The following is a 25979-nucleotide window of genomic DNA, read 5'->3' as shown; positions in this document are numbered from 1 at the left end:
AGCGCTATTTCCACCCTTTTTTCTGGCAACTACCCCTTCCACATTTTTCAACGCATTTCAACCAGTGCACCGTCAAAACATTCCTCTTATTTAGAACAAAAAACATAGTTGATTTTTGAACTGGAAAAATTCTGGTTTTTCCCCAAATTCCAGGAATTCCGTAATACCATTTCTCAATTCAACATGTTACTACCATTTCAACTCATTCAGACCATTCACATTTTCTACCATTTTCAAAAAAATTCCCGCTTTTCTTGAAATTCCCAAATTCTTTGGAAATTCCCATTGAAATAAATTTGACATTCTTCAAAGTTCCACAACTCCCACATTTTTCATCTGATTCAAACTTTTCCAACTTCAAAATATTCAACCTGGTGTTTTTTGTTTGCATATATTTAAGGACAACACAAGGACGATGAATCTTCCTTCAAGTTCCTCCCCGTTTATCGACCTTTACCAGCATCCGGAGTTCAGTCCAAACTCAAATCCCAGTGATGGCCCCGGTGGACTGTTCAGTTGAGTGTCACGTTATTAGATAAGGGATTCCTCCTCTTTCTGCGTTTAGTGGGCAAGTTTACTTTTAATATGTCCCAAATGATGTCACCCAGCGTCACCTCAAATAGCAGCTGATAAAGCCGCAGTGCGCTTTCACTTTGTGAAGAACATCCTGAATAGTCGAAGTCGGAAATAAAAAAAAAATAAAAAAATAAACTTCACATATTTCTCGACATAGCAAATTGAAGCTGGATATTACAGAGAGGCAGAACCGGGTAAAAAAGGAAGTAAGATTAATAGAAGAATAGAAGTAAACATTGCTTCTTTCCTCCAACACACAAAGAACTCTTGGCCATTACTTTTTTTTTGCAGAAAAGGACAAAAAGGAAAACATTGAAAGGAACTTCTGCACAATTTGCGGTATCAAGCGGAAGGTACAAACCGTCTATGTTTCTTAAAGGGGACCAACAATGATTTGGATCGACACGTACCACAACATCTTGTGGTTCTAAATAGTAATTATACATTCACTGTACAAACATACATATACACATACATGTACATATACATTCACTGTACAAACATACATATACACATACATGTACATATACATTCACTGTACAAACATACATATACACATACATGTACATATACATTCACTGTGCAAACACAGATACACACATTCTGTACATATACAAGGACATATGCAGTGTTTCCCATAAACTGCCAAGATACCTGTGGCGGTGGGGGCGTGGCTATGGGCGTGGTCACCATGACATCATCGAGTAATTTGCATAATTTACTACAATGATATGATTTTCTCTAAAAAGGCTCAAAAAATGTATACTTACTAACTAATAATAACAGTTTTGTTTTAAACGTCCATCCATCCATCCATCCATTTTACAATATAATTACAACACTTTATGTACATATTTATGTACAGATTTGAACAATAAGTTATTCACTGAAATATATTTATTAATTGTGGTTCTTACAAAAAATATATCATAAAATATAAAAGCTAAAATGTCTCTTAAAGCTCTGCCCCTTTAATTAGTGCATACTAAATAATTTAACTTTAGCCTACTACTACAACCATATTATTTACCAGCAACATAAAGTGAAACAGAGGCAGAGGTGTCCTGCCACAGTCAGTAACAAATAAACAGAAAACAGGAGTGGTCAAATACAAATAAGGCAACAAGAGAAGTATCCTACACTTCTCTTTTTTGTAAAGTAAATCTGAACAGCCGATATGGGCATCTACATCAACTACATGATTTGCCTGAGAAGCTGGACAGGACAAAAAAATATATATATATATATATTTTTTTATTTTTTTTTATTTGTGGCGGACGTAATTCTTTCGTGGCGGGCCGCCACAAATAAATGAATGTGTGGGAAACACTGATATGCATACATACACTCATGCATATAATCCTGTTTCATCAAACATAAATTAACGTTGTTGCCCTAGGGTAAACTGGGTAACACATGGCACACTGACAAAGCTTAACCTATTGTTACTATAACAATCTACAAGGTTTGTATAGCTGACTTCTCTTTCTTCCCCTCCATTTTTCCGCTTTCTTTTGTATCTCTAGTTATCATTACGTGTATGTATTGTTGCATTTGAACAACTGTATTGTTGATAATAGAGGTAAATTATTGGTATTGTTCATTATCAATAGCGCTATTTCTATTGGTATTTGTATTGCTCCATTTGTAGTGTAATAATGCTCATTGTCATTTCTGTATTATTATTTATTTCACTAACTGCTTCTTTGCTATCACTTTTACCATCATATTTGTACATGTCGTATTTGCTGATGTTGCTCTATTGTTGTTGTTGTTGTGTTTGCTGTTGTTGTTTTTGTCTCTCTGTCTAATCCCCCTCTTGTCCCCACAATTCCCCCCTCTGTCTTCCTTTTTTTCTCTCTTTCTATCCCCTCCTGCTCCGGCCCGGCTGCACCAAATGATAATATAAATACATTTAATAATGTCAAATATTAATAAGGCAACAAGAGAAGTATCCCAAGTAAATCTGAACAGCCTATATGGGCATCTACATCAACAATATGATTTGCCTGAGAAGCTGGACAGGACAAAAATAAACATAAAGAAAAAAGAAAAAAAATAGTAATTGTTGGACATGCTTTGGTGTCAATTTTGCGTAAAAAGTCACATTTAATGTTTAATCCGCTTGTCATGGCAGGTTTGGACTTTGTTTTCATATGTTCTTGTATTTTGTTTTGAAGTTCCAATGATTGTCACACACACACAAGGTGTGGTGAAATTATTCTCTGCATTTGACCAATCACCCTTGATCACCCCATGGGAGGTGAGGGGAGCAGTGAGCAGCAGCGGTGGCCGCGCCCGGGAATCATTGTTAGAATAATCATGTATATATATTATCACACAACTTTAGTATGCTTAAAGTTCGTTGCTATAGTTATTAGCTATTGTGCTCAAGTTAGACTTCTGTATCTGTGCAAGGACAAAACTTCTTGTCTGAGGGGTGGCCTCAGCCGCAGATGTTATCTTTGTTTTAGCCCGCTAACAGCCAAGGACTTCAAGGACCTCAATGCAGATAAGACGACAGCACGCAGACGAAGTGGAGACAAGGCGAAATCACAAGGCCCCCAGCAAATTCCGTCACATATTGTGCGTCCTGGACCTGCTTTGCATAATATATGTGACCACTCCTTTTAAAGGCAGCCTCAGCGATGTTGACTGTGGAACTCCTGAATAAATAGAGGGACGCGGGAGCTGAACCTTAGAGCGTAGGGCGAGACTGTGACTAAGTGTGCATTCTCCTCATGAGCTAAATTGAACTCTGTCTCTGCATGATTCCTTGCTTCTTGTCTGATTAATAGATGTCATCAGTGTTTGAACCTGGCAATCATTTTTGGGGATTTAACCCCCAATTCCCACCCTTGATGCTGAGTGCCAAGCAGGGAGGTAATGGGTCCCATTTTTATAGTCTTTGGTATGACTCGGCCTGGGTTTGAACTCACGATCTACTGATCCCAGGGCGGACACTCTAACCCAGGGGTCACCAACGTGGTGCCCGCGGGCACCAGGTAGCCCGTAAGGACCAGATGAGTAGCCCGCTGGCCTGTTCTAAAAATAGCTCAAATAGCAGCACTTACCAGTGAGCTGCCTCTATTTTTTTAAATTGTATTTATTTACTAGCGAGCTGGTCTCGCTTTGCTCGACATTTTCAATTCTAAGAGAGACAAAACTCAAATAGAATTTGAAAATCCAAGAAAATATTTTAAAGACTTGGTCTTCACTTGTTGAAATAAATTCATTAATTTTTTTTAACTTTGCTTCTTATAACTTTCAGAAAGACAATTTTAGAGAAAAAAATACAACCTTAAAAATGATTTTAGGATTTGTAAACACATATACCTTTTTACCTTTTAAATTCCTTCCTCTTCTTTCCTGACAATTTAAATCAATGGTCAAGTAAATTAATTTTTTTTATTGTAAAGAATAATAAATACATTTTAATTTAATTCTTCATTTTAGCTGCTGTTTTTTCGACGAAGAATATTTGTGAAATATTTCTTTAAACTTGTTATGATTAAAATTCAAAAAAAATATTCTGGCAAATCTAGAAAATCTGTAGAATCAAATTTAAATATTATTTCAAAGTCTTTTGAATTTCTTTTAAAATTTTTGTTCTGGAAAATCTAGAAGAAATAATGATTTGTCTTTGTTAGAAATATAGCTTGGTCCAATTTGTTATATATTCTAACAAAGTGTAGATTGGATTTTAACCTATTTAAAACATGTCATCAAAATTCTAAAAGTAATCTTAATCAGGAAAAATTACTAATGATGTTCCATAAATTCTGTTTTTAATTTTTTCAAAAAGATTCGAATTAGCTAGTTTTTCTCTTCTTTTTTTCGGTTGAATTTTGAATTTTAAAGAGTCGAAATGAGGATAAACTATGTTTCAAAATTTAATTGCCATTTTTTTGTTTTTTCCCCTCTTTTAAACCGTTCAATTAAGTGTAAATATCATTAATTATTAATAATAACATAGAGTTAAAGGTAAATTGAGCAAATTGGCTATTTCTGGCAATTTATTTAAGTGTGTAACAAACTGGTAGCCCTTCGCATTAATCAGTACCCAAGAAGTAGCTCTTGGTTTCAAAAAGGTTGGTGACCCCTGCTCTAACCACTAGGCCACTGAGCAGGTTTTACTTCCTGTCCAGCGCTCTGCTCATCGCCTGCCCAACACAATCCCAGACAGTGAAACATGGTGGCAGCATCATGCTATGGGGTTGTTTTTCAGCTGCAGGGACAGGACGACTGGTTGCGTTTGAAGGAAAGATGAAAGTACAAAGACATCCTGGAAGAAAAACTTCTTTATAGGGCTGAGGACCTCAGACTGAGCCGAAGGTTCACTTTGCAACAAGACGACGACCTTGAGCACACAGCTAAAATAACAAAAGGAGTAGCTTCGGAACTATTGTTGACTAACAGCCAGATCCCTGATCTAATCACAATTGCGCATCTCTGGAGAGACCTGAAAAGGGCTGTCCACCAACGTTCACCATCCAACCTGACAGAACTGGAGAGGATTTGCAAGGAAGAATGGCAGAGGATCCCTAAATCAAATCCCGGCCGAGTCACACCAAAGACTATAAAAATGGGACCCATTACCTCCCTGCTTGGCACTCAGCATCAAGGGTTGGAATTGGGAGTTAAAAATCACCAAAATTATTCCAGGGCGCGGCCACCGCTGCTGCTCACTGCTCCCCTCACCTCCCAGGGGGTGATCAAGGGTGATGGGTCAAATGCAGAGGATAATTTCACCACACCTAGTGTGTGTGTGTGACTATCAGTGGTACTTTAACTTTAAGTATACAATCACTATTTAGCCAGAACACTGACAATAAATGTTGGTACTGAAAAAAATGTTAAATAAAAAATATTGCAATATTTTTTGCATCATGACATGTTTTACAATGTTAGTCTTCAGGTTTTGTTTGCAAAGTTTTTATTTTCAATACGAAAACTTGCCGTCAAGTGTTCCGGCGCCACACGGTTGTTATTTCTTTGACTGGCATTCATGTCAGTGCTCTGCTGTGTCAAAGTCGTGCACCAGACTGCCGGGCAATTTTGTCCAAGAAAAAATAAATAAATAAATAAAATAAAGCGTGCTGATGAAAACAAACAAGCGCAAGTCGTCGTTGATCCGGGTAAACATGACTCTCACAGTTGGCGGGGTTTGTAATCCTGGGAAATGTGCTCTGGGACTTGTTCTTTCAAAGTGTGAACTGTGCAAGTGTGTGGGTTTCCCTTGAGAGAGAGACTAGTACCTCCCATTCTGTCTCTGCACGTTTTCTTCCAGGACAGTGTGTCTCTTACCTACTGCAGGTAAGAAATGGGCAAACTCCCCTGTAGGGACAATAGGGTTGTACGGTATACCCATATTAGTGGAGTGCCGTGATACTAATGAATCATATTCGGTACTACACCGCCTCTAAAAAGTACCGGCCCCCCACGTCGTGTCATGCAGAGGAGCATGTTCGCCAATGCACACACACGGAGCACTTCCAAGCAGACACAGTGTGTAGACAGAAAAGGGAGAACGGACAAATTTTGGCTTAAGAACTATAGTTCAAGTTAAAGTACCAGCGATTGTCACACACACACTAGGTGTGGTGAAATTTGTCCTCTGTATTTGACCCATCCCCTTGTTCACCCCCTGGGAGGTGAGGGGAGCAGTGGGCAGCAGCGGTGGCCGCGCCCGGGAATCATTTTTGGTGATTTAACCCCCAATCACAACCCTTGATGCTGAGTGCCAAGCAGGGAGGTAACGGGTCCCATTTTTATAGTCTTTGGTTTGAACTCACAATCTACCGATCTCAGAGCGGACACTCTAACCCAGGGGTCGGCAACCCGCGGCTCTAGATCTGCATGCGGCTCTTTAGCGCCGCCCTAGTGGCTCTCTGGAGCTTTTTCATAAATGTATGAAAAATGGAAAAAGATGAGGGGAAAAAAATATATTTTTTGTTTTAATATGGTTTCTGTAGGAGGACAAACATGACACAAACCTCCCTAATTGTTATAAAGCACACTGTTTGTATTAAACATGCTTCACTGATTCGAGTATTTGGCGAGTGCCGTTTTGTCCTACTAATTTTGGCGGTCCTTGAACTCACCTTAGTTTGTTTACATGTATAACTTTCTCCGACTTTCTAGGACGTGTTTTATGCCACTTCTTTTTTTGTCTCATTTTGTCCACCAAACTTTAAACGTTGTGCGTGAATGCCCAAAGGTGAGTTTTGTTGATGTTATTGACTTGAATGGAGTGCTAATCAGACATATTTGGTCACTGCATGACTGCCAGCTAATCGATGCTAACATGCTATTTCGGCTAGCTATATGTACATATTGCATCATTATGCCTCATCTGTAGCTATATTTGAGGTAATTTAGTTTACTTTAAGTCATCTTAATTCAATTTATATCTCATGACACACTATCTGTATGTAATATGGCTTTTAATTTTTTGCGGCTCCAGACAGATTTGTTTTCGTATTTTTGGTCCAATATGGCTCTTTCAACATTTTGGGTTGCCGACCCCTGCTCTAACCACTAGGCCACTGAGTTGAAGTTATAACACTCAGGAACACCGAACACCACACAAGGGCTAACCCTTGTGTGGTGTTCGGGTCTGTGGGACCCGTTTTCATTTTTTATTAAAAAGAAAATGATACACTTAATTAATTTTTCAAACTGAGAATCACTGACTTTGGCTCATTTTCTGTGAAGAACATATATCAGAATACATATTTAAAGGCCTACTGAAATGAATTTTTTAAATTTAAACGGGGATAGCAGATCCATTCTATGTGTCATACTTGATAATTTCGCGATATTGCCATATTTTTGCTGAAAGGATTTAGTAGAGAACATCGACGATAAAGTTTTGGTCGCTGATAAAAAAAAGCCTTGCCTGTACCGGAAGTAGCGTGACGTCACAGGTTGAAAGGCTCCTCACATTTCCCCATTGTTTACACCAGCAGCGAGAGCGATTCGGACCGAGAAAGCGACGATTACCCCATTAATTTGAGCGAGGATGAAAGATTCGTGGATGAGGAACTTTACAGTGAAGGACTACAATGCAGTGCAGGACGTATTTTTTTTAGCTCTGACCGTAACTTAGGTACAGCTGGCTCATTGGATTCCACACTTTCTCCTTTTTCTATTGTGGATCACGGATTTGTATTTTAAACCACCTCGGATACTATATCCTCTTGAAAATGAGAGTCGAGAACGCGAAATGGACATTCACAGTGACTTTTATCTCCACGACAATACATCGGCGAAGCTCTTTAGCTACGGAGCTAACGTGATAGCATCGTGCTTAAATGCAGATAGAAACAAAATAAATAAGCCCCTGACTGGAAGGATAGACAGAAAATCAACATTACTATTAAACCATGGACCTGTAACTACACGGTTAATGCTTTCCAGCCTGGCGAAGCTTAACAATGCTGTTGCTAACGACGCCGTTGAAGCTAAATTAGCTACGGGACCTCGTCAGAGCTATGATAAAAACATTAGCGCTCCACCTACGCCAGCCAGCTCTTATCTGCTCATCAACACCCGTGCTCACCTGCGTTCCAGCGATCGACGGTGCGACGAAGGACTTCACCCGATCATAGATGCAGTCGGCGGTTAGCATCGGATAGCGCGTCTGCTATCCAAGTCAAAGTCCTCCTGGTTGTGTTGCTGCAGCCAGCCGCTAATACACCAATCCCACCTACAACTTTCTTCTTTGCAGTCTTCATTGTTCATTAAACAAACTACAAAAGATTCACCAACACAGATGTCCAGAATACTGTGGAATTATGCGATGAAATCAGAGCTTTTTGTATTGGATCCAATGGGGTTCGAATACTTCCGTTTCAACCATCATCATACATAGACGTTTTCAACCGGAAGTTTCGCGGGAAATTTAAAATGTCACTTTATAAGTTAACCCGGCCGTATTGGCATGTGTTGCAATGTTAAGATTTCATCATTGATATATAAACTATCAGACTGCGTGGTCGGTAGTAGTGGCTTTCAGTAGGCCTTTAAAGGCACTGCCTTTAGCGTCGTCTCTCACCTGAAAAGGAGACTATTATATATTTCGCCGTTATCCATAGGTTTATCTATAACCCACAAAGTAGGCAGAAACGGAACTATTTCTCAGCGTGTGTTTATTCCAGCCGCCACGTTAATACACTGACACACAACATCCGGATTCCCATCATGCATTGCTTCAAAACTACGGTAAGTAGTAATGTCCAAAATTTCCAGCCGGACAAACAATATTGTAGGCGTGCCTTAAAGGCACTGCCTTTAGTGTCCTCTCTCACCTGAAAAGGAGACTGTTATATATGTCTCCGTTATCCATAGGTGTATCTATAACCCATAACACGGTGGCCGAATGGATATAGTCACTCATGAACGGTCAGAGAAGCACAAGGCGGCGGCAACGCAGTATTATGGGCCACCTTGCAAGCAACATCCCGTTCTCATTTGCGGATGTTTTCAACAAATCCGTGAAGGATATGTTCCCGGATTCAGAGATCGCTCGCCAGTACTCAAATGGCAGAACAAAAGCTACTCAAATAGTAAAAGGTAAGTGTTATTTTTTATTTTATTTAAAGTAAGCAGCAAGTACAGTACAGTTAGTAGAACAACTGTGTTTTCATTACTCTGTACTGCACTATATATATATATATATATATATTAAGGCTGCAACTAACGATTAATTTGATAATCGATTAATCTGTCGATTATTACTTCGATTAATCGATTAATAATCGGATAAAAGAGACAAACTACATTTCTATCCTTTCCAGTATTTTATTGAGAAAAAAAACAGCATACTGGCACCATACTTATTTTGATTATTGTTTCTCAGCTGTTTGCACATGTTGCAGTTTATAAATAAAGGTTTATTTGAAAAAAATAAAAATAATACAAAAAAATTAAAAAGCTTCTGCGCATGCGCATAGCATAGATCCAACGAATCGATGACTAAATTAATCGGCAACTATTTTTATAATCGATTTTAATCGATTTAATCGATTAGTTGTTGCAGCCCTAATATATATATATATATATATATATATATATATATATATATATATATATATATATATATATATATATATATATATATATATATATATATATATATATATATACACCGTAATTTCCGGACTGTAAGCCGCACCTGACTATAAGCCGCACCAGCTAAATTTAGGGGAAAATACAGATTGCTCCATATATAAGCCGCACCCGACTATAAGCCGCAGGGTTTTGATGTGTAATTAGCGTAGTATATAGGGGTTCCTGCTACCACGGAGGGGATTGTCGGGACAGAGATGACTGTTTGGGAACGCAAAGCGTCCCATTTATTAACAATAAATCCTTCAATCATTCAATCAAACTTTCACATCTTTGACATGGCGAACAGCATTCGTGCAGAGTACAAATAATACAACGGTGCAAAGTAATACAAAGTGCTCGCCTGTACGTTATCAAAATAACCAGCCTACCGGTATATGAAAAGTCAGTCTTTAATCATTGTGTCATCGTCTTCCTCCTGCGTACTAAAACCACCGAAATCCTCTTCGTCGGTGTCGGAGAAGAACAGGCCGTAAATAAGCCGCACCCTTGTATAAGCCGCAGGGACCAGAACGAGGGGAAAAAGTAGCGGCTTATAGTCCGGAAATTACGGTATATATATATATATATATATATATACATACAGGTATATATATATATATATATATATATATACATATATATATATATATATATATATATATATATATATATATATATATATATATATATAAGAAATACTTTGACTCACCTGTCTGATGGCACACAGCAGCTTCCCGTAGCAGAACACGATCACCAGCAGCGGCACGATGAGGCAGAAGACAAACAGACATATGATGTAGGAGACGTTATTCGCCGTCTTGGCCTTCCAGTCCACGGAGCAGGTGGTCCCGGGCCCCTCTGGGCCGTAACGGCTCCAGCCGAAGAGTGGAGGCAGGGTCCAGATGAGGGAGTAGACCCAGGAGAGGGTGATGCCCAAGGAGATCTTACAGTAGTTGGAGGAGTCTGCCTCGGTGGGGGTCATCATGGTGCAGTAGCGCTCGTAGGAGAGGACGGCCAGAGAGATCAGGGACACGATACCTACGGTGAGATAAAAGATCGTTACATGGTGACCACTAAAAACTGTAAAAGGGTTATTAAATCTTACAAAAGTCCGGCTAATTTCATATTTAAAATTAAGTCTTAGTTATCTTGCTCGCTTTTCCGGATCTTTCCCATTTACTCGGGTAAATAAAGTTCCCCCTGTGTTTACACCAAAAACTAGCCGGGGAGATTTAGTTCTTCAGGAACTGTTTTTAGTTCCTGCCAGCTTGGTGGGACTTTTGGAAGGTTCCTGGAACTTTCAAGGGTAATTTTCGAACAGACGACCGCCATTATGCGAGGAAAACTTGTTTAATTTCTTATTTCTTGTGTATTTCTATTGCAACAAACTTGGCAACGGAGAGAGAAAAAAACGGAAGGAATTTTCGACTTGCAGGAACTTTTGTGTGGCATCTTTGTGATCAGTGGAACTATCTTGCAGTGTTTTTACTCAGACGTTGTCTTTAATCCCAGGAACACCACGCCCAGCGTCAAGCATGGTGGTGGTAGTATTATGCTCTGGGCCTGTTTTGCTGCCAATGGAACTGGTGCTTTAAAATGGGACAATGAAAAAGGAGGATTACCTCCAAATTCTTCATGACAACCTAAAATCATCAGCCCAGAGGTTGGGTCTTGGTTGGGTGTTCCAACAGGACAATGACCCCAAACACACGTCAAAAGTGGTAAAGGAATGGCTAAATCAGGCTAGAATTAAGTTTTTAGAATGGGCTTCCCAAAGTCCTGAGTGTGGACAATGCTGAAGAAACAAGTCCATGTCAGAAAACCAACAAATCTAGCTGAACTGCACCAATTTTGTCAAGAGGAGTGGTCAAAAATCCAAGCAGAAGCTTGTGGATGGCTACCAAAAGCGCCTTATTGCAGTGAAACTAGCCAAAGGACATGTAAGCAAATATTAACATTGCTGTATGTATACTTTTGACTTAGCACATTTGCTCACATTTTCAGTAGACCCATAATAAATTCATAAAAGAACCAAACTTTATGAATGTTTTTTTGTGGCCAACAAGTATGTGCTCCAATCACTCTATCACAAAAAAATAAGAGTTGTACAAATTATTGGAAACTCAAGACAGCTCCGGAGACCGGGCTTTCTGCTCCGCCGCTCCCAGTCTGTGCAACGCTCTCCCTGACCACCTGAGGGTACCACAGACTGTGGATGCTTTTAAAACCCCTTCTTTTTTAAAAAAACTTTTTTTTTTTTTTTTTAGATATATGCATACTAGTTCTAGCTATTTGGCTGTTCTAGTTTTTATTTTTATTATCTTTTTATTTATACACTGTAGCACTTTGAGGTAGTTTACTCAATGTAAGGTGCTTTTTACAAATTAATCTATTATCATTATTATTATGACATTATGTTCTTCACAAGTGTATGTAAACTTTTGATCGCGACTGTACATACAGCCCCGGCCCCAGGCCAAATTTTTTCAACCCAATGCGGCCACCTAGTCAAAAAGTTTGGGGACCCCTGATTTAGAGCCATGAAATACCGGCAGCGGTAAAGTTTAAAACTATGAAGGAAAGAAGAAAGTGAATGAATGTTTATAACTGAATGAATTTACATTTGCATAAAAATGTGTTTTCTTTTTTTTATTATTATTTTCTATGAATTAAGTAACCTTTATGACAACCTTTTTCCAAAACACAGTATAGAATGTGAGATATGACAGGATAATGCATACATTTATCATTTGTTTTCAAAACGGTTACAAAAAAAGTGGGACCCCAAAAATTTACCGTGGGACCCCATCGTTATGACTTGATAGGGACCCTATTTGGTAAATTCCTAGCGCTAACACTGATAGAGTATTAAGGCGTGCAAAACAGCAGCAGGAGGCTGTGGCCTGCGGGCTGGTTCTAATGCTAATCAAATATCATCCCGGGGGCCATAGACCATTCATTCGTGGGCCGGATCTGGCCCGCGGGCCTTCACTTTGACACACAGGATCTACAAGAAGGGGCCCAGAATTGCTTTTATTTAAAGGCCTACTGAAAGCCACTACTACCGACCACGCAGTCTGATAGTTTATATATCAATGATGAAATCTTAACATTGCAACACATGCCAATACGGCCGGGTTAACTTATAAAGTGACATTTTAAATTTCCCGCCACACTTCCGGTTAAAAACGTTTTATTATGCTGACGTATGCGTGTGACGTCACGAGGACAAGGGAAGTATTCGGAGCCCGGAGAATCCTATACAACAAGCTCTGTTTTCATTTCATAATTCCACAGTATTCTGGACATCTGTGTTGGTGAATCTTTTGCAATTTGTTTAATGAACAATGGAGGCTGCAAAGAAGAACGTTGTAGGTGGGATCGGTGTATTAGCGGCTGGCTGCAGCAACACAACAAGGACTACTTACTTAGCAGACGCCTGGCCGATGCTAGCCGCCAAACCCACGGATGAAGTCCTTCGTCGCGCCGTCGATCGCTGGAACGCAGGTGAGCACGGGTGTTGATGAGCTGGGCAGATGAGGGCTGGCTGGCGTAGGTGGAGCGCTAATGTTATTATCATAGCTCTGTGAGGTCTGATTGCTAAGTTGCTAAATTAGCCTTAGCGTCATTAGCAACAGCATTGTTAAGCTTTACCAGGCTGATAATTATTAACCGTGTAGTTACATGTCCATGGTTTAATAGTATTGTTGATCTTCTGTCTATCCTTCCAGTCAGGGATTTATGTATTTTGTTTCTATCTGCATTTGAGAACGATGCTATCACGTTAGCTCAGTAGCTAAGTGTGTCACCGATGTATTGTCGTGGAGATAAAAGTCACTGTGAATGTCCATTTCGCGTTCTCGACTCTCATTTTCAAGAGGATATAGTATCCGAGGTGGTTTAAAATACAAATCTGTGATCCACAATAGAAAAAGGAGAAAGTGTGGAATCCAATGAGCCAGCTTGTACCTAAGTTACGGTCAGAGCGAAAAAAGATACGCCCTGCACTGCACTCTAGTTCTTCACTCTAACGTTCCTCATCCACGAATCTTTCATCCTCGCTCAAATTAATGGGGTAATCGTCGCTTTGTTGCTCCAAATCTCTCTCGCTCCATTGTAAACAAAGGAAAATTGTGAGGAATATTACCTCCTGTGACGTCACGCTACTTCCGGTACAGGCAAGGCTTTTTTTTTTTTATCAGCGAGCAAAAGTTGCGAACTTTATCGTCGATTTTCTCTACTAAATCCTTTCAGCAAAAATATGGCAATATCGCGAAATGATCAAGTATGACACATAGAATGGATCTGCTATTCCCGTTTAAATTAAAAAAAATCATTTCAGTAGGCCTTTAAATGTTCACAATATTTCATGGTTCCTCACGAGGAAACATTACAATGTATTTAATCCATAAACCAGGGTTTCCCGCAGCGCTTTGTTGTGCGTCCATGTGTTACGGACATCAAAGCCCTGTCTGTCGGAGAGAAAGACCAGCATTATTGACCTACCGTTAACAACTAAGTTATTTCACTTGACCTTTTTCTGTGTTGATTGAGCTGTGTTGAAGTAGCAAAAAACGACATTATGTTAAATGAAGAGTTTCTGTCTCTGATAGTTGATATAATAATGTAACTGCATCATTAAGCCTACATGAACTCCATTGTGTTCAGGGATGAATAGTCTCTCCTATTGCTATTGTACTATTTTTTCAGCTATAGTTACATTAATCATTAGTAATGTAGCAGCCTAGTTTTGAATGGCAGGGTCCCTGCTATCACATGTTGATAAAAAATATAACATTTACATAATAAAAATTCCCAAATGCTGTAATAAATTAAGCATGATGAGTTGAACATATGTCAGCATGTGGCCCCACTTTTAACTCTTTTTTTCAAACGCCTATTGCAAACACTTACAGTAAGTCATTAACTTGACTTTCTAAGTCATTATTTTGACTTAGTAAATTACTAATTTATTAATTATTATACAGTTAACCTTAACTTTACTAAGTCATAATAATGACATACTTAGTATCTCAGGTCAGTGTTTTTCAACCACTGTGCCGCGGCACACTAGTGTGCCGTGAGATACAGTCTGGTGTGCCGTGGGAGATGATCTCATTACACCTATTTGGGTTAAAAATATTTTTTGCAAAGCAGTAATTATAATCTGCAAATTATGTGTTGTTGTTGAGTGTCGGTGCTGTCTAGAGCTCGGCAGAGTAACCATGTAATACTCTTTCATATCAGTAGGTGGCAGCCGGTAGCTAATTGCTTTGTAGATGTCGGAAACAGCGGGAGGCAGCGTGCAGGTAAAAAGGTGTCTAATGCTTAAACCAAAAATAAACAAAAGGTGAGTGCCCCTAAGAAAAGGCATTGAAGCTTAGGGAAGGCTGTGCAGAACGAAACTAAAACTGAACTGGCTACAAAGTAAACAAAAACAGAATGCTGGACGACAGCAAAGACTTACTGTGGAGCAAAGACGGCGTCCACAAAGTACATCCGAACATGACATGACAATCAACAATGTCCCCACAAAGAAGGATAAAAACATACTGAAATATTCTTGACTGCTGAAACAAAGTAGATGCGGGAAATATCGCTCAGAGGAAGACATGAAACTGCTACAGGAAAATACCAAAAAAAGAGGAAAAGCCACCAAAATAGGAGCGCAAGACAAGAACTAAAACACTACACACAGGAAAACAGCAAAAAACTCTAAATAAGTCAGGGCGTGATGTGACAGGTGGTGACAGTACACCTACTTTGAGACAAGAGCTATAGTGATGCATGCTTGGTTATGGTTTAAAGTCATATCCAACAATTGCGATGACAACTTTTTTATTGTCAACTGAGTTTCGTTTTTTAGTGATTTCTGCTGGTGGTGTGCCTCCGCATTTTTTCAACGCAAAAAAATGTGCCTTGGCTCAAAAAAGGTTGAAAAACACTGGCGTGGACAATGCTGAAGAAACAAGTCCATGTCGGAAAACCAACAAATTTAGCTGAACTGCACCAATTTTGTCAAGAGGAGTGGTCCAAAATTCAACCAGAAGCTTGTGGATGGCTACCAAAAGCGCCTTATTGCAGATCCCTACACCCGCCCACCCCCTTCTCCCGTCCCCTCGCCCTGGAGAGTCACCGCCTTAATGAACAAATTTTCTGGGGGAAACACTGCATAAACTGTTATAAAATTGTATAAAATTGAGTAGACGGTGACTTGACTTTGACACATAGGCCTTAATGCTTCAGTCACACGCAGGATTCTCACAGTAATGAGGCAAAAAGAGAACGTCTGTGTAAAGTTTGAATGTTGAAAGTCCCCTAGCGTGCATGGGTTTTCTCCTTAAACACCCTCCCCATTCCAAAAAAAAAAAAAAATGCATGTTCGGTTAATTCAGTGCTTTTCGGAAGAAGGAAATATTTAGCGCCACCCCCCACTCTCCACCGTGACTATAAATAGTATTATTTGTCTAAAAAAATAAATTGTTATAATTATACCTCTGCATAACGTTGTAAGCTTATTAACGCTAAACGGAACAACACATCAGTCTTTCCTCGCCTCCCACCGTGGTTACAGTGAAGCCAAGTGCTACAAACACTTCATCATATTCTGGTACGGCAATAAAAAGGAATGTTCCCCCGCTGGCATCGCCCACCCCGCTATTTGAGGAGGACCTGGTTAATTGGAGCGCTCCAGTCTTTTAACTCCAACATAGGTGTGAAACAATGCATCTAAACACACCAATCTTGTCTGTTTGTTATTGTTTGTGCCCAACACACTCATGTAATAATTCTAGTTCTAGCGGCTTACATATTGCAAAAGACTGCTCGTCTGTTTATGATCCCTCTCGGTGCCGTAGGAAGAAAGCCAGCGAGCTTTCAAAAGCTCACAAAAGTATTTGGCCACCCATCCAAATGATGAGAATCAGGTGTGCGAATCACTTGGCTCGGCCACAGGTGTATCAAATCAAGCACTTAGGCATGGAGACGGTTTCGACAAACATTTGTGAAAGAATGCCAGTCGTGAAATTTCCTCGCTCCTGAATGTTCCAAAGTCAACTGTCGGCTTTAATATAAGAGAATGGAAGAGTTTGGGAACAACAGCAACTCAGCCACCAAGTGGTAGGTCACGTAAACTGACAGAGAGGGGTCAGCGGATGCTGAAGCGCATAGTGCAAAGACTTTCTGCACAGTCAGTTGCTACAGAGCTCCAAACTTCACGTGACCTTCCGATTAGCCCACGTACAGTACGCAGGGAGCTTCACGGAATGGGTTTCCATGGCCGAGCAGCTGCCTCTGAGCCAGGGGTGGGCAATTAATTTTCACCGGGGGCCGCATAAGCAACCCGAGCACTGCTGGAGGGCCACACGACAATATTTCAATTAAATTTTGCTCAATATTATTTTTGATATACCGTAAGATAAATAATAATGAGGATTATAATAGTAATAATTAATAATAATAATAATAATTTAATTTAACCTAACTTAACTTTATACAAAAGCAGATTGCTTTTGATGGTCACTTTATCCTGCATTATCCAACATTTTTCCCCATCAGATTTGGACAACCATCTGTTGTTTAAAATAGTTTTTAATCATATTTATTTTATATTGTTTTTTATATTGGTTTTATATGTAATTGTTTTTTCTTTTTATTCAGTCATTGGTGGAGCTAAGGATAATATTTGAATATTGTTTGTAATATTGTTGTGCAGCACTTTGGAAACATTTTGTTGTTTAAATGTGCTATATAAATAAAGTGGATTGGATTGTCACACCTGCCAGCTTGTCCCAACACGCATTTACCTATGTGAACAAGTCATTACCTGTGGTTGTCTCTTTAATTGACTGCATCAGAGCTCTCATCCAAAGTTAGCGAAAAACAGTCAATGTCTCCGGGCATTATCAGCGCAACAAAGTCCAATAAGCACTCCTTAATAAACTCTCCGTCAGAAAACGCCTTACTTTTTCTGGCGCTTTTGTGAGAAATGCTGAAACTTGTCCTGACGGCTGCATCTCTGGGGGTGTGAAATATGGCACAAAGTCCTTGTTGGGTTTGCAGTTTTACCATCAACGCATCAGCTTCCCTTGCGCGCGCTTCATCAGACACATTCCGGTATTTTCCCTCGTGTTTCTTCGTGTAGTGGCGATTAAAATGATATTTAAACACAGCAAGCTGTGTACCACACATTAAGCACACGGCTTTACCATTAATTTATGTAAAGAAATACTTGGCAGTCCATGTCTTGTTGGAAACACGCCATTCCTCATCAACTTTTCTTTTTTTAGCGTCTCATCACTTGTCTCTATGCACCTTCACTCACAGGTTCCCCCCGGACATACGGCATAAATAACACATTTCAAAATAAAAGCAGCACAGTTGTATTGCGCGCACAACATAGATGTTTTTTAAACTTTATTTTGTAATTTGTAATTGCGCCGTTCAATTCACTCACAATCGCGCACGCGCATACGTCCACACGGAAGTAATACAAATAACGCTTTTCAAAACAAAAGCAGCACCGTTGTATTGCACACTCGACATAGATACTTTTTGAAATTTATTTTGTAATTTATGATTGGCCTCACGCAGGCCGGACAGGGATGCGCAAAGGGCCGGATGCGGCCCGCGGGCCGTACAATGCCCAGGTCTGCTCTAAGCCATACATTACCAAGTCCAATGCAAAGCAGGGGTGTAAAGCAGTGGTCCCCAACCTTTTTGTACTTGCGGACCGGTCAACACTTGAAAATTTGTCCCACGGACCGGGGGGGGAGTGTAGTAAAAAAAAAAAATATATTTTTTTTTTTAAATAAAGAAATACAATCATGTGTGCTTACGGACTGTATCCCTGCAGACTGTATCAATGTATATTGATATATAATGTATATATTGTGTTTTTTATGTTGATTTAATTTTTTTTTTTTTAAATTAAAAACAATTATTATTATTATTATTTTTTTATTATTTCTTGTGCGGCCCGATACTGGTCCGTGGACCGCACAAGAAATGTATAAAAAAAAATAAAAATTTTTTGGGGACCACTGGTGTAAAGCACGTCGCCACTGGACTCTAGAGCAGTGGACACGCGTTCTCTGGACTGATGAATCACGCTTTGCCATCTGGCAATCTGATGGACCAGTCTGGGTTTGGAGCATACTTGCCAACCCTCCCGATTTTCCCGAGAGACTCCCGAATTTCAGTGCCCCTCCCGAAAATCTCCCGGGGCAACCATTCTCCCGAATTTCTCCCGATTTCCACCGTCCGCTTTCCATCCATTCAAACACATAATATATGCGGCTTTTACACACACATAAGTCAACGCAAGGCATACTTGATCAACAGCCATACAGGTCACACTGAGGGTGGCCGTATAAACAACGTTGACACTGTCACAAATATGCGCCACACTGTGAACCCACACCAAACAAGAATGACAAACACATTTCGGGAGAACATCCGCACCGTAACACAACAGAACCCCTTGCAGCACTAACTCTTCCGGGACGCTATAGTATACACCCCCGCTACCACCCAACCCCCCCCTCCATCTCCCGAATTCGGAGGTCTCAAGGTTGGCAAGTATGGTTTGGAGGTTGCCAGGAGAACTGTACATTTCGGACTGCATTGTGCCGAGCGTGCAATTTGGTGGAGGAGGAATTATGGTGTTGGACAATTCCATACTCCCAACCTTGTGGGAACAGTTTGGAGCGGGCCCCGTCCTCTTCTAACATGACTGTGCACCAGTGCACAAAGCAAGGTCCATAAAGACATGGATGACAGAGTCTGGTGTGGATGAACTTGACTGGCCTGCACAGAGTCCTGACCTGAACCCGATAGAACACCTTTGAGATTAATTGGGATGTACGGAGATTGAGAGTAGGGCTGCAACTAACGATTAATTTGATAATCGATTAATCTGTCGATTATTACTTCGATTAATCGATTAATAATCGGATAAAAGAGACAAACTAAATTTCTATCCTATCCAGTATTTATTGGGGAAAAAACAGCATACTGGCACCATACTTATTTTGATTATTGTTTCTCAGCTGTTTGTAAATGTTGCAGTTTATGAATAAAGGTTTATTTAAAAAAAATAAAAATAAAATGTTTTAATTTAAAAAAAATGCGCATAGCATAGATCAGGGGTCACCAACGCGGTGCCCGCGGGCACCAGGTAGCCCGTAAGGACCAGATGAGTAGCCCGCTGGCCTGTTCTAAAAATAGCTCAAATAGCTGCCTCTATTTTTTAAATTTTATTTATTTACTAGCAATCTGGGCTCGACATTTTTAATTCTAAGAGAGACAAAACTCAAATAGAATTTGAAAATCCAAGAAAATATTTTAAAGACTTGGTCTTCACTAACTGACAAAGAAACATATAACAGATTTGGTGTCCAGTTCAAAGTGTGACATGATTTATTTACAAATTTGAGAGTTGACTTTTGTATTTTACATGAGTTATTATTTGTACAAACATGGTGCAAAGTAATTCATGATTTGTTAAAAAAATGTTAGTGGCTAGCTAGTTAAAATGGGATATTGTGATTTCACAAGACTGTCTTAGAAGTGATAATTTGAAAATGTTCAATTTGAAAAATGTGCACTTAGAGAAAATATAAAAATAAAGTGTTGCATATTGATATTTATCTGTTTCTATATATATTTATTGTGAGAAATCATTAAGATGATCAGTGTTTCCACAAAGATAAATATCATTAATTATTAATAATAACATAGAGTTAAAGGTAAATTGAGCAAATTGGCTATTTCTGGCAATTTATTTAAGTGTGTATCAAACTGGTAGCCCTTCGCATTAATCAGTACCCAAGAAGTAGCTCTTGGTTTCAAAAAGGTTGGTGACCCCTGGCATAGATCCAACGAATCGATGACTACATTAATCAGCAACTATTTTAATAATCGATTTTAATCGATTTAATCGATTAGTTGCAGCAGCCCTAATTGAGAGCCAGTCCTTCTCCACCAACATCAGTGTGTGACCTCACCAATGCGCTTTTGGAAGAATGGTCAAAAATTCCTACAACACACCTTGTGGACAGCCTTCCCAGAAGAGTTGAAGCTGTAATAGCTGCAAAAGGTGGACCGACATCATATTGAACCCTATGGGTTAGGAATGGCATGGCACTTCAAGTTCATATGTGAGCCACGGCAGGTGGCCAAATACTTATGGCAATATAGCGCAGTTGCTTTTTCCTGTAAATTGTTCTTAGGCTGCACTCAATCATGAAAAAGCGAGCGCTCTATCTTCCCATGCTCAGGCAGACGTCCCTCTGATTGTACCTTCCGCTAAATGTCAAATGTAAATACTGACTGGTGTGTACTATTTTGCTTTATCAGTTGTTCTTGAAGCAGCGTGGTCCATCCATCAGATTGAAGTCTCCATTGTCTGTTCTCTCTGCAAAATGTCAAATAATGATCTGAGCGGCTTATCGAGTAGCGAGGCGCAAAGTCCGTGTCGTGATCGTCTGAGTAATACCCTTCAACGTCGCATCCGTGGGATGCTCTTCAGACTGTGAACTAGATTAACTAGACATGAATTCAGTTGGTGGTCTTTCTTTTGTGTCGATTGAAATTGTAGTCATCGCACGGTCGCATAAAGGATAATTATTGAATCTATCATTTTTTATCCTGTCCTATTATCCAGAATTAAATAGACAGCAATGGTGCGCTTGTATGTGTAATTACCAAACACGTCTTTCTGTGTTAAATACAGTATTGCCCACAGAATGACTGAATCATTACAGAGATAATAGGCACCACTCTTCCGTAGGTGCTTGAAAGAATATCCAGAGTAGGGCTGCAACAACTAAACGATTAAATCGATTAAAATCGATTATTAAAATAGTTGCCGATTAATTTAGTCATCCATTCGTTGGATCTATGCTATGCGCATGCGCAGAGTTTGTTTTGTTGTTTTTTTTAATTAATTTTTTTAAAATAAACCTTTATTTATAAACTGCAACATTTACAAACAGCTGAGAAACAATAATCAAAATAAGTATGCTGTTTTTTTCCAATAAAATACTGGATAGGATTATGATTAGGAATGCTTTACGGAAATCTTTTATTTATAGATATTTATCGCTCTGGAATAACCTGCCTCGAATTCTCACCAGCATTGAAAGTAAACAGGTTTTTAAAAGGAGAGTAATATTTTATCTGAGTTTTTAAATTAGTTTGCTCGTTGATGATTTGTTTGGTTTTATATTGTGTAGTTATATTTACATGGTAATTATTATTCTGTGACTGTAAATTGTTTGCTTGTTTTTTTATGGATGCTTTTATTTTATTGTATTGTATTTTTTTTTAATTTTTCTGTATTGTGTAGTTATAATTATATGCTTTTACTTGTAATTGTATTGAATTGTGGACCCCAGGAAGACTAGTGGGTTGTTGAGGCAACCAGCTAATGGGGATCCTAAATCAAAATCAAAATCAAAATCAAAAAGGATAGTAATGTAGTTTGTCTCTTTTATACGATTATTAATCGATTAATCGAAGTAATAATCGACAGATTAATCGATGATCAAATGAATCGTTAGTTGCAGCCCTAATCCAGAGTACTGTCAAGATTGTTCAGTGGGCAAAAAGACCCTGCTCTTTTAACGACTACCGTCCGTTGTGCCTCTTGTTTATGTTTAAAATTGATGGGGGGGTAATTTTGTTGAAACGGTTTCGTCGAGCTTTGCCGGTTTTGTGCGGCTAAATAGTTAATTGACCAAAAAAAAAGGCATTTGCAGTTAAATTGCTCGTGGAAAAAACGAGAGTGTGCATGAGTCAAAGCATAATAAAAAGCCGAGAGAAGGCTTGTGTCTAAAAATACCATATTTTTCGGACCATAAGGCGCACTTAAAATCCTTTCATTTTCTCAAAAATCGACAGTGCGCCTTATAACCCGGTGCGCCTAATGCACGGCATGAGTCTGGTTGTGCTTACAGACCTCGAAGCAATTTTATTTGGTACATGGTGTAATGATAAGTGTCACCAGTAGATGGCAGTCACACATAAGAGATATGTGTAAACTGTAATATGATGGCAGCAACGTTCCCTCTAAGGTGTGCGCCTGCGCAATTGCGCACTGCTCAAGCGTCCTCTGCACACAGCAAATATATGCCGCGCACCCAATCAAATCCCATCTGAATTCTAAACAAAATAAACACATTTATTCTGTGTAATTTTGCAATGCAACTCCGAGTGACAGTGACAGTGACAACAAGCGGTCCTAACGGTGTTCGTCAACACCGTTCAATTATTGTAACGTCTATCGAGATGCTTCGAGGACAGGAATTATATCGATCACTTTATTGAGCAAAACTGTTTACATTCGGCCATAACCACACCAAAAACATGAGTAAAAAAACGTATATTTCGAAAAACTAGTCATTTTCTGCCGTACAAACCAGGCCGAAACCAACTTGTCGTCTGTCACCAACACGCATACCACTAAGCCACTGGTGCGTGCGATTATGGCCACACAAAAAGTCGGACAACTCAAACACCACACAAAGTTCCACTATGACTCCTCAGTCATACGTGTGCTTATTTTACTGTCATTTATTATTAATGTTAATTTATTTATATTAATCATGGAATGCTGTTACTAGAGAAAGTTACAGAAATGCACACTTCATCCTATGCTTACATTTCATTGTGCAACATGAGGATGTTTAAGGGGAACTAAATGTGATCTCTGAAAGGGGTACAAATGATTTCCAAAGCAGGACCCCCACCCAGACATATTGTACAATACTAATAGTGTAGCTTATGAAAAACAAGATTTCTTTTATTTTCATTACAAGTGGGCCAAATCACTAATATTACAAAATAATCTCATGAAAATGACTCCTCTCATTTGAGTGTTATTATAAAAGATTGGTTTGAGAGAGGTGTGCTGCTGGTATTGCCACGTGTGATGTTGCTCACATGTGCTCCACTGTATGCTCAGGGAGTTTTTGTGTTTGCTCACACACATGAACAATTAGAGGGAACATTGGATGGCAGTGAACAACACCAACACTTTGAAATGTTCCATTGAGAATATAGAACATTACACACGGCACTCAAAAATCTGTCAAAATGTTTTAGCCTAATGTACGGCATAATTTTGGTTGTGCTTACAGACCCCGAAGCAATTTTATTTGGTACATGGTGTAATAAGTGTGACCAGTAGATGGCAGTCACACATAAGAGATACGTGTAAACTGTAATATGATGGCAGTAAACAACACCAAAACTGTGAAATGTTTCTTTGAGAATATAGAACATTACACACGGCTAAGGCTGAAACGACGCGTCGACGTAGTCGACGTCATCGGTTACGTAAATACGTCGACGCCGTTTTTGTGCGTCGACGCGTCGCATAATTACGTCACACTACCGTCATGGCGGAGCGCAAAGCAGACTGTGCGAGCGAGGGGAAAAACGCACGCCAAAAGTCGTCAAAAGTGTGGGAGTATTTCAATACACAGCCTAATAATGTTGTTGTATGCACACTGTGTCGAGCGGAAATGGCCTATCATAGCAGCACAACGGCTATGAACGAACATTTGAAAAGAAAACCATCAACCATCAACTAGTCAATCGTCCGCGTTAGCATACGTTGTCATCATTACACAAATACATGAATGTGTCATTTGTATCTGCTAGGGGTGTAACGGTATGTGTTTTGTATTGAACCGTTTCGGTACGGGGCTTTCGGTTCGGTACGGGGGTGTACCGAACGAGTTTCTAAGCTAAAGCTAACTTTATCTGCTAAAGTCTTAACAAGTTGCTTTGCTTGTCTGCCTCTGTCTCAGCACGCAGCATTGTCCCACCCATACAACCATCTGATTGGTACACACGCAGCATTGTCCCACCCACACAACCATCTGATTGGTACACACGAAGCATTATCAGCCAATCAGCAGTGCGTATTCATAGCGCATGTAGTCAGCGCTTCAGGGTGGAGCAGATAGGTGTTTAGCAGGTGAGCATCAGGCAGCGGACTCTCCCCAAATGATAATAAACACCTCCCAGTCAACTACTAGTAACATCACTATGAGCCCGTTGACCTTCTAGAAACTTAAACTGCAGCTCAGCTCACTCGCAGTCCTGGTTTGAGGTGAAGGCTAATTACCTCTCAGTTCCAGCCACATCGACCCCTTCTGAGCGCCTATTTTCAGCTGCTGGGAATATTGTAAACAAGAAAAGAAGCAAAGCAAGTAGACATGCTAACCTTTCTTCATTACAACTGTTAGTCACTCACTGGAATGAGTAGAATTGGTTATTGTGTACTGTGTTGGACTGGATGTTTATTTTGCACATTTTAAAAGCAATACTTAATGTTTACAGTGCTCCAGAATATTTAGATTGGCACTTTTTTGTATTGGATGTTTATCTTTATTTTTGCACATTTTAGCAAATAAGCAATACTTTCACTTTTGTTGAAATGTTTACACTGTTGTTACAGAATATTTCGTTTTGCACTTTTTTGTATTGGACGTTTATCTTTATTTTTGCACATTTTAAAGCAAAATAAGCAATACTTTTACTTTTAAAATGCTTATACAATTGCAGAATATTAAGATTTGCACTGGATGTTTACTTTTATATTTGCACATTAAAAAGCAAATAAGCTACTTTTAATTTTGTTAAATGTTAAAAGTTTTAAATGTTTACATTGTTACAGAATATTTTGTCATGTTGTTGTCAATGTTGACTGAGTGGCCATACTTTTTTTTTTTGTAAATAAAAACCATGCCTTTTGAAAAAACTGGCCTACTTTTATTTTTTCATCTTCATTTTAAATAATAAAAAAAAAAAAATCGGTAAAAGGAAAAATAATCTATAGATGAATCGAAAAAATAATCTATAGATTAACCGATTAATCGAAAAAAATAATCTATAGATTAATCGATAGAAAAATAATCGTTAGCTGCAGCCTTACACACGGCACTCAAAAATCTGTCAAAATGTTTTAGCCTAATGTACGGCATAATTTTGGTTGTGCTTACAGACCCCGAAGCAATTTTATTTGGTACATGGTGTAATGATAAGTGTGACCAGTAGATGGCAGTCACACATAAGAGATACGTGTAAACTGTAATATGATGGCAGTAAACAACCCCAAAACTTTGAAATGTTCCATTGAGAATATAGAACATTACACACGGCACTCAAAAATCCGTCAAAATGTTTTAGCCTAATGTGCGGCATAATTCTGGTTGTGCTTAGCGACCTCGAAGCAATTTTATTTGGTACATGGTGTAATGATAAGTGTGACCAGTAGA

General features: G+C 39.2%; 1 protein-coding gene across 1 annotated transcript in view; it reads right to left on the bottom strand.

Annotated features, from left to right (window-relative positions):
• The window catches only part of LOC133665054 (vertebrate ancient opsin-like), a 183688-nt gene that overhangs the window by 123212 nt on the left and 34497 nt on the right, over positions 1-25979 (bottom strand). Inside the window, exon 2 of the mRNA XM_062070217.1 lies at positions 10400-10728. Coding sequence (XP_061926201.1) covers positions 10400-10728 — 329 coding nt within the window. The remainder of the gene's footprint in view (positions 1-10399; positions 10729-25979) is intronic.

The sequence above is a fragment of the Entelurus aequoreus genome, linkage group LG14, assembly GCF_033978785.1.
Source record: "Entelurus aequoreus isolate RoL-2023_Sb linkage group LG14, RoL_Eaeq_v1.1, whole genome shotgun sequence".
Lineage (NCBI taxonomy): Eukaryota > Metazoa > Chordata > Actinopteri > Syngnathiformes > Syngnathidae > Entelurus > Entelurus aequoreus.
This window is presented reverse-complemented; position numbering and strand designations above follow the sequence as displayed.